The following is a 16,127-nucleotide window of genomic DNA, read 5'->3' as shown; positions in this document are numbered from 1 at the left end:
ACTTAAGACTTCTGATTAAAATATGGTTAAAATTGTATTTAAAATCCTCAGGTGCATGATGCCATGGTGTTTTGGGAGGCAATTTACATTTTCACCAGAACAAAAATGAATATCAGCAAAGCTTATATAAAAAACTAAGTTCCACATGTCCCCCTACTCTTTAATATCACGGTGTGTAGCTACCACCCCACACCAGAGCACTCCCCCCACGGCATGTGTCTGTAGTACAGTAGTAGATTCACGCCATGTACTGCAGACACCTCAGGAGCCATGCACGACCCCAATTCAGTGTTCAGCACAGAGGCCAGTGTTGTTGCCTATTTCTGTGCTACAACCTGCCCATCATCCTGCAACCAGGCTCCTCTTAACCCACACCTGACCACTCAGGAGGTACAAGATTATAGAAATGGAAGGCCCTCCAGAGGTCATCTGGTCCAATATCACACTCAAAGTGGTATTATCACCAACACTAGATCACATCAGCAATGGATTTGTCTCACTGAACCTTAGATACCTCCAGGGAGGTTCCAAAAACTCTGTGGGTATCTTGTTCTGGTGCTTCACTATCCTCTTTGGAAAAACAGTTTCCCTGATGTGCAACCTGTACCTCCCAAGCTGTAATTTGTCCTAGCTGTCTAACTCACCCCAGGCACCAGCGTGTGACCTAGACCTGCTGCTCTGGATCAGTGCCGCTTCTAGACATCAAACCCCATTGGCAGGGAAACCTGCCAGTTTCACTGATTTACATGGTGTTATTACTGAAATGAATGGAGCTGGACTCCATTCTTTCCTCTCCAATCTTCCTGTCGTCATCTCTGTCTATTCTGGTTTGGACTCCTCTTGGAGCTCACCCCAAAGCTGCTGTTTGTGCCCCTTTTTGCCAGTCCGTGTCTTGTGTGCCTTTTGCAGGCATAAGCCAGCAGAGGGCAGTGCTCGGAGTCATAGAAAAAATAAAATAAAATAAAATAAAATAAAATAAAATAAAATAAAATAAAATAAAATAAAATAAAATAAAATAAAATAAAATAAAATAAAATAAAATAAAATAAAATAAAATAAAATAAAATAAAATACCAAAAATTTATCTTGCATTTGGGATAGCACTGAAATCAAGAGTTGCTCTTGGAAACAAGATAAAAAGCAATTATGAATCAATCCTTCTGCTTGCTGAATATTTACAAGAGCATTATCACAGTTTTCTAGCAGCATCTGCTTGTTTATTTTTAAAAAAACAACAGTGTAGCAGGACTCTGCTTGCCATAAATTCCATCTGCTGTACATATTTTGAGTGTTGCCATTTCAGAGATATTTGTCAGTAAGATAATTAAAGCTGATGCATTGACGCATAGGACAGTTGTTTAACTCTTTAATCTGTTTGAGACTATAGATTATTTTCTTATTTATTATACATACCAGTGCTTTGTTCTGTCATCTTTATTCTAGTAATTATTATTGTTGATATGATAGATACATTTCAAACACATGCATATATTGTAAGTAGAGTGACTAGAATGCTGTTTAAAAATTATCTGTGTCTTCAGTCCTCAGATGAAAAAAAAGGATCTTAGCCCTTTTATATTTGAGCAATGACCTACATACTTAAAATATGGAAGGAGTCAGAAATAAAGATGTTTATGGATACATTATTTACAGTAAAACATCTTACCTATCCTGGATCTTTTCTTCCAAATTAAATTTCATTAGGAAATCAATTGGTGAAATTATACGGCTATTTGTAATAGTAGGAAGCTGATCTGCAGGTACCAACATGCCTGAAATGACAGCATTCTGTTGCAGAAATGCTGTTGGTCCAAGGTTATTTCCTCTGCTCAATTACCTTTGCTGCAGATAGAAACATATAATTCTCTACAAGCACTGAAGAGACTTAAGTCCCAAGTACCATTTTTACTAGTTTTATAGGTGCCTAAATCTCTGTAGTTCCTTAGGTGCCTAAATCCCATTAGCATTCAGACACACCTTTTATCCTGCACTTGTCTATAAAATGAAAATTTGAGTGCTTCAGAAATTATATTTTATCTTAATAAACTGAGTGTTTATTCCTGAGCCATATGCTTTGCTGATCACAGACAAAAAATAGAAATAGCAGTGAGGGTATCCTTTCTTAATGAAGTGGACACATTAAATTGTTTATGGTGGTTTTGTAGAAAGGCATAAGAAGAGAGAGAATTTTGCATCCCATGAACTGTTAATTTGAATTTCTTCTATCACACTAGAAATGCAGCAAAGACGACCATTTGACTTTGGATGCTTTGAAACTCTGTTGTTCAAGACACTCCTGTAGAGTGTTTGATAATTCTCGGTGGTTTTATTGGGTCACATCCATTGATCCCAGTATCCTGTCTCCAACAATGTCAAAAGCATATGCAGTTTGAGCAGATGCTTAGATGCAATATGACCTTATAAAAGGGCAAGTATTACAACATAGTTTTCCTGAGTGACCTCCTAGACTCCAACAATTTATGATTCAGGGATTTTCCTTTCTCAGCTAGAAATCATGTCTGAACCACAATTAGATCTCTTCAAGCGAACTTGATGTCTCTTCTGGAACTCATGCAAACTTCTACAATTTACAAGATCTTGGGGCAAGGATCTCTGCCAACTTAACTACACATCCCATGAACCTCTTCCAGCTATTTTCATTTGATGCTTGCTATTTCTTCTATTAGAAGTGTGAGTCCTTAACTACTCTCTACTTTTAGAAACCTCTACAATATTCTTCACTTACCATCTCATTTGTCTCTTGTCCAAGCTAAAGTATCATAGCTTACACCATCATGTCTCATATAGAAGTCATTGTGTACCTTTGGTTATTCCCATTGGCCTTTTCTGAAGTTTTTTCTAGTCCTACTAGATCCTTTTCAAGATCGAAAATGTAAACAAACCAGTGCACAGAATTCAAGTTATGGACATACAATAAGTATATACAGTGGTATAGTAATGTTCTGTGCTCTTGTTTTCCTGTTCCTTTTATGACAATTTCTTGTATTCAGGTAGTCTTTTTGACAGCTACTGAGCTGACCTTTTAATGGAATTGTCTATGTCTACTAGATTTTCATGGTACTATCTACTGTAAATGCCAAAAAAATATTTTTGTGAAGCAGAACAAAAAGTAAGAACCAAAACAGCCTTTTCCTGAAAAAAAAAAACAACCCTCCAAAACACTTCCCTGCCTCTAAAAAAGAAAACCAAACCAACCAATCAACCAAAAACAAACAAACAAAAAAAATTCCCATCAAACCAGCAAAAAAAATAGCCCCACTACTAAAACAAAACAGGACTAATCTGTCATTTGGATGAATCACTAGGTTGTTCTGTGTCATTTCCTTTGCTCTTTAATGACACAGACAAAAAAAAGATGAAAAAAAAATGTAGTTCACTGTTTATCTGGTCCTTTAAGAATTCAGAGTATTCTTTTATCCATTTTACTCTGGGCAAACTGCATTATTATTACTGAGTGATACTTCTGTTTTCCAGTCCTGCATTAAACTAGAGCAGGGGCTATCAAACTTTTTGCCTTGCATACCAACTCCCATCTACATTCGATGCTTCTCCCTCCTCTTCCTCCAGCCTGAGAGTCATTTAACTGAAGGGTGGAAATAACCCACGAAATGTATCTTTGGGGAAAGCAACAGAATTTGCCCTTTTCCTAAGTGGAAGTGGGAGCAGTGGAGAAGAATGATTAGGAGCTGTATTAAAAAAAACTGCTCTTGAGAGGAGGAAACAGCAGGAGGAGTGGAGAGAGCAGATGACTAATGAGGGTGATGCTGACTCCACGGAGCCCTCCACAAACCTGTCCCCTAGTCCATTCAGAACCGTACTGTGTCCCTCTCAAGAGTGGTACCTCCTGCTTGTATGAAACAATACAATTTAGAGAGAACAACAGTGTATTTGCCATGGCAGGGAATGCAGGGTACAGATGGAAAATGAGGCTTTCCTGGCATTGCTGGACATCCCAGAGATGTGATGAGTAGGGCTATCATAATCTGTGATCGCCTAACACACACTGGCTCCCAAACGTACGTCTTAAGGATCAGCAAGATCCCTAACAGCTCTTGCTCGAAGCATGTGGAGAGCTGGGCCTGGATTTATCCTAATTAACCTGGAGCAGTTACCTCAGACGCCAAACACAGAAGCAGTGTCCCTTGCCCTTGCCTCCCTCATCAAACAGAAATGATACAGGCATCTCCAGAGGCTAGTTCCAATTCTTCTATACTCCTTTTCTTTTAATTATTCAAAAATCAGTTCTGCTTTTAATTAGAGGGAAGCCAACAGACTCAGAGGTGATTTTAATGTATTTCTCATGCTTAAGAGCCATGAGGATTACAGAGCTCTTCTTTAGCTGGGAAGTCCCATAGCGCATTCCCTGCCACCTTACTTTCACTCATGCCAGACAAGCTGTCTGCATCCCCAGCGCAGTGAGTCGTATCAAGGGGCTGATCAAACTTAGAAATAACCTGCTTGAAAAATGACTGTTTAGCTCACCTGCCTGGTCCACTGGGCAATCCCAGATGCAACTGAGGTGGTTAATGCTGAAAAAGGAAGGAGCAGCTAGGCATGGCTGATTTCAGTGCAGTGAAAGAAAGATTTGTTGAATTAATCCCCAGCTAATGAAATGTTGTGTGCCCATTTGCTTCTGGTCATCTGTGAACTCTGTCAAATATGCTGGGAACTACTTTTAAACATCAAACCATCAGAGAGTCTGAGTTGAAACCAGCTGGCCCCATCTGTGGTTTGAGAGAGCTGGGGATTGATAATTCTGTACCTGCATTTTACTGCTGTGCTTTTTGTGAAGCTAGAGAAAGCACACTTTCACAATTTTTCCTTTTAAATCACTTACACTCTTTCTATTCTTTTTTTTTTTTTTTAATCACATGCAGGGTCCAAAAGGGGAGAAGGGTGACCCAGGACCTCAGGTGAGATGATTGTATGGATTTCATTCTTTCTGAGAAAGCTATGTGAAGTGTAGTTCTTAGTAAATGGGTTTTCCATATGTAATGCTTTTGAAATAGGGTGAACCAGGACAGGATGGGAACAGTATTGTGGGACCACCTGGACCACCAGGACCACCAGGACGAATCATAGCAATACCTGAGGTAAGCATGTTTGACAAGGATTAAAGTCTCTGTAAGTCATCTTAAAGAGAAGAAAGCACAAGCAGTTAACAAACTGGTGATTCTACTGTTGATGTTCAGGTCACAAGTCTACTACTCAAAACAAAAAAATCTCAGTATAGCTCTATATCAAATGGATTTGTTTTGAAAAGATTAAAAAGGAAGGAAAGTGGGTGAAGAGCTTACATTCAAGAATTATGGCATCATAACGAGGACTTCTCACAAACTCTCCGGGTGATTCTGTAGGAGTTGTGAACATCAAATAGAAATAAACAGAGAAATACAAAATGGGGAATCTTTAACAAAGCAAGGCACCTGAGACACAGCAGTATGTAGGAGAGAGATATGTTGTATTTTCTGACAGATGTCTGCTGTATAAACCAGAGCACTGACTCTGTTGTGGAAGCAACAGCCAAAAGTATCAAAGGGTAAAATGCTAGAAGCTCAACTGTCCAATATCCTTTAGCTGCATGTATATTTTGAGTCAGCCTTTGCAAAAAAAAAAAAATGCTAGTTAGCAGTAATGAAGGCTAGAGATTAGGATGAATCCCATTTCAAGCTGACAACAAAAATCCTTGGAGTTGGCTTGATATGACATTAAGCTTTGGAGAAGCTGTGAGTGGCTGCGGGAAATTCTTCACCTCTGACAGCTGAAGGTGCCTAAACGAGCCAGACTTGTCCATAGGAATGCATATAACAGCAGCAAGAAGTGATTTGTGATTGCAAGAAGGGAAAATGCCCTACTGATCAATCTGTGGTAGGGGGAGGTAGGCACCAACATTATCACAAAGCTGATCTACACATCACATTTTTGTTGACTGAAACAACTAGGCTTTCACTTAGGCTTCTGCTACTGATAGCAAATAAAGCATAAACTGACATCACATAACTAGTCCCAAAAGAGTTGTTTTGCTGGTTTTGTTTTTTGGGTTCTGATTGTTTTGTTGTTGGGTTTGTTTTTTTTTTTCACTTAATTTACTGGGTATCCACCCAGAATCTTAGGATCCTAAGATCTTGGATGAGCAGAATTATAGATTCACGGAAATGTTGGTATGAAGGGGTGTCTGAAGATCATCTAGTTCAAAGTCCTGCTCAAAGTGGGACTGTCACGAGCTCTACACTTTATCATGTTTCTGTTGGAGTTTTTGGGAAATTCCTCAATAGCTGTGACAGAAATGCTGATGTAAAATTCATGTTCTTTCTCATAGCCCTGCCATTGTGTCACTGTGAGGCCTTAACTCTTGTTAGTGACTAAACAGTTCTGTTTGCAGTAATAATGAACAAGAATGTGTTGCTCCTTAGCTCATTAATACTTAAAAAAACACTGAGAGCCTCAGAGGGAGGACAGTATATATAAGAAATGTAAAAAAGATTATTGAAGCTGACTTAGCAAACTACTGACACTAGTTTGCTGGAGGCTGCATGGCTCCCTACACATTGTGATAGTCACAGTCCACACATCTATCTAATGTGTAGCTATGTCAAGAAACCTAACGTGCATCCTCTGAATTCTCCAGAACTTCTGTATGAACTACCTTCACCATGCATTACAGAAATGCATAGAGCCTGGTAGAAGCTGTATTGCATTAGGTGTATTGCTAACCCAGAGACAAACTTACTTGCTTCTCTAAATACCTTGGAGCTTAAGAGGTAACCTCTCTTATGAAGTAGGGTGCATAATATATGTGGCTTTATGTGCATTTGTAGCAAACATATCCGGGGGTGTACAGCAAGAGCCATCTACCCTCATATGCTTCAAATCCTCTGTATTGTTAATCAGATGATTTCTCTGAGGATTTAGTATGCTGGATTTTGATTCAGTTAATTAAATGTTTGTGTATGTGTGTAAGTATATGACACTATGCATGACATTGAGTTCTACCTACCTCACAAATGTTTGAATAAGAACAGGACCTTTGCTTACTATACATTTGCTGAAATAGAAGATTAAATTATCCAAATATATTCTTGTTGTGGTTTAATCTGGCAGGCAGCTAAAACAACCATACAGCCATTAGCTTACTCCCACACACACAGTGGGATGGGGTAGCAAACTGAAAAGAAAAAGGTAAAACTCATGGATTGAGATAAAGACAGTTTAATAGCACAGAAAATGAAGATGATGATGATGATGCTAAGGAATATACGAAACAAGTGATGCACAGCACAATTGCTCACCACCCAAAGCTGATGCTCAGCTAGTTCCTGAGCTGCACCGCCTACCGGCCCACAGTTATATATGGAGCATGATGTCATATGGTATGGAATAGCGCTTTGGTCAGTTTGGGTCAGCTGTCCTGTCTGTGTCCCCTGCCAGCTTCTTGGGTGTTCCTCGCCTTCTTGTCGGCAGGTCAGTATGAGAAGCTGAAAAGTCCTTGATTGCTTGGCAACAACTAAAACATCAGTGTGTTATCAACATTATTCTCATCCTAAGTCCAAAACACAGCACTATACCAGCTGCTAGGAAGAAAATTAACTCTATCCCTGCTGAAACCAGGACAATTTTGTTGATGCAGTCTCTCATCTTCTGTAGTTAGCTTCAGATGTGGAAAGAACTCCTGCAAGTAGAACTATCAATTGCAGTTGGAATTACAGAACTGAAATAAATACCAGTACCAGCTGTTGTAATGTGGACATTGGCTTGATGTAGGTAGAGCGGCAGAGATGAATTAAGTGATCTAAGTGAACCACATGGCAGTTAGAGAGATCACTCCCCAGGTCAGGGTCTATTAGTTCACTCATTTAACCATTGTGTAGCCAAAGACAACAATACTTCTTGGACTATGGAAGTTCAATGGACTGATCTATCACAGTTGGAAAGAAGCTTTCTTACAAAGGGCTGTGTGGCTACAGCTAAACAGTTTTTATGCTGCTTGATCAAAATAAAACAAATTAAAGGCCTGATGCAGTTTCAGTATTGTTGAAATATTAAGATCTGATGTGGACACCTATGGCTCAGGGCCAAGCCTCACCAGTATCTGGCCAACAGCACATTGGTTGAATTGCACTGAAAAGGGGACCTTGGTTTCCTCTTTATTTAGCCTGGTCCCTATGTGAACTGTGGGAATATGATTCCTTCAGGAGCCACTTCTAAAACTGTGAAAAGACATGGCAAAATAAAACTGAGGTCTGCAATGGAACCTAGCCATTTCCGTGCTTTTGCAGTAGCTACCGACACCATGGGACTCAGAAGCTTGCGGTCCCTTCTGCCTCCTCTGTTGCCTCCTGCTGTCGGTCAGGAAGTCTGAAGTGTCCTGTTTAAAAAACATATATCCCTCAGTTTGCTGCTGTTTGATATTCCAAAATAGTAAAATCCCTAATCCTATATTGGCTATTTCGCTCTGTTGGAGCATAATCTCTGATACTCAGCGCATTTTCATGCATGGAATCACGATAACCAGTAAACCATATTAATTGTTGCTACAATTTTATCACTCCAATTTAGTTGGATACAGTACAGAAATAATTTTTAATACAGAAATGTTATTGGATTTAAATTTAAAACTTTTAAAGAGTTATCTATTGTTGCCATTATTCATGTATAGTTTAGGTACAAGAACTGAATGAAAGGCCTGGAGAAAGTTTAATGTTGGGGATGTAAAGCAAATGTCAAAAAATTTTGTGTTTCCTGTGTTCTTTCTGTAATTCTAATAAGGGTATATTCATGCCATTTGGATACAAAGCTGAAGATTTGCTTAGAACCCAGCCAAGACAATCAAGCTAAAAAACTACCGTTTCTTCCTCTTCATAACAGTGAAGAAAATATGAAAAACACCGTTGTCCTTTCTTTGTAGTGAGCACTTTCTGAACTGATGTGATGTGTTGAAAAGTTACATTGCTGGACTGTTGCTTTTAAAGCTGCTTGCGTATCAAAATGTTACCGCTCAAACAGCGATAAAAACTTTCCAAACAGAAATGCAGTTTAGAAAGCCAACATTGGTTTATTCGGTGCATGGGGGATCTCTCCTCCTAACCTGCCCACCTAGCCTACAAACATACACATATCTATATTCTCAAAACACAAATAGTTACAATTACATCACATAGTTACTTCGTTATGATTGGTGTAAAACTTTCTCGCTTTGCTTTTAAAGCTATAGACTTAAAAAAAGCATGCCCAGTGAGGGGTGGTCGTAACTTGGAGGCGGGTAGCTTTTAGAATGGATGTGTGCTTTGGTATTATAATTAGATTATAATGAACAAAGTTCACCCATAGGACATGATTTTGACAGAAAATGAAATATTACTTGGCTCATATACCAACTACACAATTTATAATCTCCACAGTACCACCAAGCTCTCAGGTTCTCATTCTTAAAATGGTTTTATTAGTTACCTGTTAGGTTGGGGCTGTACAGGGACCATAGCAGCAAGACTGGTTACTAACACCACAATCATTCAACCATTACCTTACTATTGCTAATAATCTCATCACCTTGTTTACAGAGACTACATACAACCTATCCCATCACCATAGTTAAAAAAAAGTTAAACACATCAGTTGTTACACAAAAAGGAAGATAAATAACTATATACCTGGAACAGGTTGTGAAGAGTGCAATCTTTTTCTCTAAACATTGTCCTTGTACCCTCTATTTTCATATCTTCTTCAGTACTATGTACAGATTTCTGACTTCCAACCACAATTTCCATTTGCGGCTAAACTCTATTTAGAAAATATACAAAGTGCCTGATCCTAAGCTCAGCAAAGCCTTGGGATTCTTTCCACTGACTTCAATGCAATTTGGATGAGCCCAAAAAGAGTGAACACTGAGTAATTTCACAATGAAAAGACAGTGTAAACCCAGGGCTCCTGGATTTCTGCCACCAGCTGTAGATAGAGCAGAACAATGGCAGCAGCAGGACTCTTTTATTACTGTCATTAAAGTAACAGCCCGTGTCCTGTTCCCTTTCTGGGCCATATAGAGCTGTGAGTAGAGTGGGATCAACGGCATCTTGCTACCCCTGGAGCAATGCAGCAGAGAGCTCATGCAGGCTTGGAGATGGAGTGCTGCCTGCAGGACTTAAACTGTCTTTTTATTTGACAATTGTCCCGTGGTTTTAGTAGAACATGAGGACAGGGAGCAAGTAGCAGCACCCAGTAAAAGTAACAGGCTTTAGCTGCATGAATCATGATGCTGACATCACCTCAAGGGATAGGATAGGATAGGATAAGACAGGATATGTGATGTGACCAAGCAAGTCTGTCCTTTTTTGTGTTCTTCACATCCCATATTAGAAAAATAGTATTCAGAGACTCATAAGATAATTGGAAGTGATCTCTGGATGCATATGGCCAAACCTCCTATTCAAAGCAGGGGTAGCTTCAAACTTAGTTTCCTGTATACTGTATTCATAACAAATGTTGCAAAAGATTGTGATCTGATAGCATTGGTCTGCACAAGGTTACAAGCAGAAGAGGCATTCAGATTTCACAATACCTCGGTGACAACATGCTTATTCATGTGCTAAGTGAATCCCTGGCACCTGAAGGCATGCCCTGCCCTCGCCTTGTGAAATTCAGAAGATTTTCATTACATTGATTGGGAATACACTGCTGCACACAGAGCCTTATATTGAAATGGATGACATGGCTTGCCTGCTAAACAAGTGGACTAGTTCAAGTCCCTAAGGAGATTCAGTACATGTTTCTGAATCCAAAACAAGACTAAATTGTCACACAATAAATGGAACTGTTGGAGTGAAGGAAATGAAACAAATGACAAAAAACTTGAGTAAGGATCTCTTTTCACCTACAACATTTATGGGGAGTAAGCGTTTACATATTGTCTGTGTGAATTGTAATGTATGACCATATGATATAGTATTGGGAACACCTATTTAAAGCAGAAAGTTATCTATCTGAAACCAAAATTAAAGCCTAATCATAACATCAGGACAAGAATCTGACTGGGAGCAGCCAATATGGATTTACTAACAGCAATTCATTCCCGACCAAAATGATTGCTTGTCTATGGACAAGGGATGGGCACTGGATGTTGTACACTCTGACTTTAGCAAGGCTTCTGATGCAGTCTCCCATAGTCTTGCTGTCACAAAACTGGTGACCTATGAAGTGGATAAGCGGATGATAAAATAGGTGGAAAATTGGCTTAACTGATGGACTCAGAGAGTTGTGACTGGCATTTGTAAGACTGCTTCTGGAGCTCCGTGTCCAGCTGTGAGATCCCCAGTACAAGCAAGATATTGAAATAATGGAGCAAGCCCTGTGCAGGGCTGCCAAGGTGGTCAGGGGACCAGAGCACTGAGAGAACTGGGTCTGCTCAGCCTGGAGGAAAGAAAGCTAAAGAGAGATTTTTTTACTGTCTACAACTACCTAATTGGTGGATACAGAGAAGATGGAGGTACCCTCTTCTTGGAGGTGTATGGCAATATTATAAGATGTAACAGACACAAGTTGGAACATGTGAAATTCCAATTAGATGTAAGCAAAAACTTTTTACCCTGACAGTGTTCAAATATTGGAACCAGTTGCCCAGAACAATTGTGACATTTCTATCCTTAGAGGAGTCCCTGAGCAACCTGATCCAATTAGACCTGCACTGAGGAGGGGGTTGGACCAGATTATGTCCAAAGGTCTCTTGCATGTTCATTATTCTGATTCTGCAATCAAATTACGCAGAAATGCCTGAGCTAATGCTGAGCTCACTAATTCCAGGATAGGAAGCAGTATAACAGGATTGCTATTATACTGCTCTGGTCAGGATTCTTGAGACTCGGAGCTGACTAGCTTAGGTGCTGTTCCGCATCCAAGTGACTACACTGTTTTGGGATCCAAGCTAGTTTCATTGATTGCAGACAACGCAGCATGATCAGAACTGAGTTAGGAATCACGGCATGGCACTGCATGGTGTGACGCAGACATATCCAGAATATATCTTCAAGTCTGCAACAGGGTAAGTGTGGTCAGACAGATTCACCATCTTAGAATGCCAGTGACATATTCATAGAATCATAGACAATTAGAAGTAGAGAGCCTTTTCTGTGGCCTTGTTTGTGTTTTTTTCCCCGTAGTTATAAAGGGATGTTGTAACTATCTATACATTTGTAAAAATGTATGTGTGCCCTAGATAATCAATTTGGTATTTGAAATAACCGGTACCTTAACCACTTTTTTAGCTACTACTCAATGATACAGATGGAATTTTTAACTTCCCTGGAATTAAAGGACTGCTTGGACCTCCAGTGAGTATATGCTGCTTTATTAAATCTTCAGATCTTTTGCTATATTTTCAGCATTTCCTTTTAAGTATCAACTAGAGCTTTAGAATTGTGTTCCTGCTAACTTCAGCACTAAGCTCTGTGGAAGTACTTCAGGGCAGAACTGAATGCTGTGTGAATTAATTGCTTTTACGCATTTCTATGAAAGAAAGGAATTGGCTCAGCTCTCAATCTGAACTGTATGCTCAGAAGGACAGAAATGTGGAACTGATGCAAAAATAGAGACCAAGATTTAAATAGCATTTCTTCCATTTTTTTTCCCTATTCTTGTTTTTTGAGTCATAAAATGTTGGAATAAAGTATTTTGCTCAGTTCTGCTTGAGAGTGTAACTAGGAATGCTAGGCTCCTGTGTATGAGTTTAGTCTCACAGCAATTATAACTGTGGATGAAAAGCTAGAAATTTCATGAGAGCGCAACAGATGTGAAAGTTCAAGTTCTGTTTTGCAGCTAGGAATATAGGTGCAAAATAGTTCGGTCAAATATTTGAAATTCTGAATATGTCTTGGTAATGATTTCAAATTCCTAGGACTGGATCCAAAGAGAAATCTACCTTTTCTAGGCTGTGGATTTTATTCAAACTTACCTGAAAGTCTACAATATCTTGCACTTTGCAAAATTTTAATCCCCCCAAATGAAGCATCTTACTTCACAGCTAGTTTCATTTGTGGACTGTTGTTTGTGTATTTTATTTTATCTGTTTTCTTGTTTGTGAGCACAGTTCTCTCCCTCACATTCAATCCCTGATGAAACAAGGAAAACCAGAATGTGCGTACCTGGTAACAGAATTTCACTCTACATAGCTGTAGTTTGAAAAATAACCAAACGTGTGTCATTAATACAACTGTCCCAAAACAAATACTTACTAAATCTGTCAGTGAACTGGGAAGAAGGGCATTAGCTCCAATAACAGTTTTTAACCTTTATCTGTTAGCCTAGCATGCCTCTTTTCCACTTGTCACGTGGTTGGATGACATCATATTATTGTGGCTGCATCCAGCTGTGCTTATGTACAACAGCTTTCATGGAAGATTATTTTGATGTGTTTCCTAAAGACCTGATTCTCCCAATCTCTGGAGATAATAGGATGCCAGGATAGGATGGGCCGTCTTGTGTGAGCTCTGTTACTGCAGGTAGTTGCCATTCAAGCCTTAGATGACAGGTTCTCAAAATAACATTGGTAAGTGGGCTCATGAGCCCAGCAGAAATGCATTGGTTTGTAACAGCTTTTAATCTTCATCTGTTGCTATTGGAAAAGTCTTTGAACTTCAGTCTCTGAGCTCACCCTAGTGAGGAAAGAGGTGCAGTCTCATAGCGGCTTGGGTAATACACATCCAGGTGATCTGAAGTAGAACTAAAGTGTCTCTCTGCAGATATCACAGTGGGGCAAACTTAAATATGCCCAGTACAAATCCAAATCCATGTTTCTATTCACAGCCTATTACACACTATTTTCTACTCACAGACAACCAGGAGCAAAATGGCAGAGGTGAGAGGGCTACTGTGATCTCTGTGCTGGAATCTGGAAAAGATTCAAAGGAGGTTGAGTTGTGGTTGTATGCCTTTCATATGTGGAAAATGCCACCTTTCTTCAAACTTTCCTGGATCTCTATCCCTTCAGTTTTGGAACGTAAGCGCTAATGTGCCAGAAAAAGTTAGAAGCACAGGGCATTGTGTAGGGTTCACCACTTTACCACAGGCTGAATGAAGTTCTTAATCCAGTTTCAGATTATTCACAAATTACGCAGTACATGGAAAATGCATACTGTAATACGTGGTTGTAATGGGGTGGCTTTTTTGCATTTCGCAGGGGCCAGATGGCAAGCCAGGTCTACCAGGATTTCCTGTAAGTATTATGTTTCTTGAATCTAAGTAAGTATTTTTCAATATAGTTTAATATTGAAAAAAATGTACATTGTACAGTATTTACACAAAGTCCAAATAATTTTCATACAGGAAACTGTAGGTCTTTATGGAATCAACAGCTATGGTAGAAATTAACTCTGCTGGAAATAAATATACCATGATATGCACATCTCATATTTCTGCTTATGTCAGTTTTGTAGTTCAAAACTAACTGTAATTGATGGAAAATTATTACCTAAGGAAAAGGCCGCTTAGGAGAAACAAATGGAACAAATGAACTTCTAAAAGTTGTCTTCATACCTATGCATAATTGTATTATTCCTTAGGCTTTGATTTTACCACTACAGAGTACAGTAAAGCCCTACAAGGTGTACCCTTTATATTTTATCCTTTAAGAAACATTTATTATTTTTTATAATAACATACCAGTGCCACTATGGAAGCATTGCATAGTATGAAAGGTACCTTATACTATGCTACCTACCTATTGTGCTCTGACTGCCACACCATATAAACATTATCTGGCTTGTGACTTCATATAGTATTGTTTATAAAATTATATTTATATTCTAGAAAATGCGATAGAATTGTTTTCCCTTGTTACGATTGCTTTACTGTTCAGATGCATGCATGTGGTCTCAGGATCCTTTGCCTATTGCCTGAGAATAACTAAGGAGAAAACTGGGAAAGCTGACAAATTATGTTGACATCTTGCTGGCAAATCGCCCAAAATTCTACAGAAGATTGTTTACTAAGTCCTGGGTATTGTGGACTGCACAGGAAGCCAAAGAAAGGGGAAAACACTCATTAAAAATACTTTTCATTTGAAAAAGAGCTGATAACATTTAGAAAGTGATATAATGAATTTTTACTCTTTGTCAATTACAGAATTTCTACAGACATGAAAATACCATTCTTATTCTTACCTCAGCTCTTTTCTTTATCTCTTCACTAATGCAGAAATCATGTAGACTTGAATTTAGTTCTTGGTGGGTAAAAAAAATGTTTCTGAATGCACTCAAATTGGAAGATTTTAAAACAAAATGAGATCTGAGAAGAATGCTTTTACCACAGAAGAGATGATACAGAAATTATCTCATTTTCTAATATGCAATCTCTATTTCAGATAAAACTTTTTTTTAAAGTACTATTAAAAATATAGCTTCAGACATTCTGTTGAAAATCAATCTGGCTGAATGACCATGGAGGGAGAGAGAATAGTCTCGGGAGGAAACAGAGAATTTTAAGCTGAATTTCCACTCTTATTAATGTTTGCATTATTTCTGTTTGTGAATGTGTGTATCATCTACATTGTGATAAGCATCAGAGGTTTTTTTGTTTTGTTCTTTTTAACAGATTCTCCCTATATAATATTTGGTTTAGGAAATACTTTGATTCAGACAGTCTTGTAAGAGTTCTTAGATTGCAATCAGAGTGATTCAAGTTTTCCAGTTATTTGAAATTACACTTAGTAAAATGACCTAGCTCCATATTCATAGCAGATCTCACCATGGATTTATGTACTTGTTTTCTCTCAGGGCCCTCGGGGACTGAAGGGTGATGCTGGTTTGCCTGGATCGCAAGGACCCAAAGGACAACGGGTAAGAGAAAATGCATAAGGAAAAGTACATGCTGCAAAATGTGTTAGATAACAAATACTTAATGACATTGAAAGTTTAATGATTCTAATTTTACTAGGAATTGGGATGTTAATAAGTTCATGTGAAAAATTTACTAAGTGGAAATTGAAAGACTGCTAAACTCAATAATACTACCGAGACCTAACGTTCCTGCCCAAGCATTGAAATTCTGCAGTGCAGTGTGCACTTACCAGAATAAGTTTGAGTAAGGATTAAACATGAGGTGACATCTTCTTGCATGTTGATTGT

General features: G+C 38.7%; 1 protein-coding gene across 1 annotated transcript in view; it reads left to right on the top strand.

Annotated features, from left to right (window-relative positions):
- The window catches only part of COL15A1 (collagen type XV alpha 1 chain), a 169,292-nt gene that overhangs the window by 116,194 nt on the left and 36,971 nt on the right, over positions 1-16,127 (top strand). The window contains 6 exon segments of the mRNA XM_075745229.1: positions 3,922-3,984; positions 4,899-4,934; positions 5,031-5,114; positions 12,273-12,338; positions 14,183-14,218; positions 15,777-15,839. Of these exon segments, the coding sequence (XP_075601344.1) occupies positions 3,922-3,984; positions 4,899-4,934; positions 5,031-5,114; positions 12,273-12,338; positions 14,183-14,218; positions 15,777-15,839 (348 nt within the window).

Source organism: Balearica regulorum, chromosome 2 (assembly GCF_011004875.1).
Source record: "Balearica regulorum gibbericeps isolate bBalReg1 chromosome 2, bBalReg1.pri, whole genome shotgun sequence".
NCBI classification, from domain to species: Eukaryota; Metazoa; Chordata; class Aves; order Gruiformes; family Gruidae; genus Balearica; species Balearica regulorum.
The sequence above is the reverse complement of the archived record's forward strand: the minus strand, read 5'-3'. Positions and strand labels throughout refer to the sequence as shown.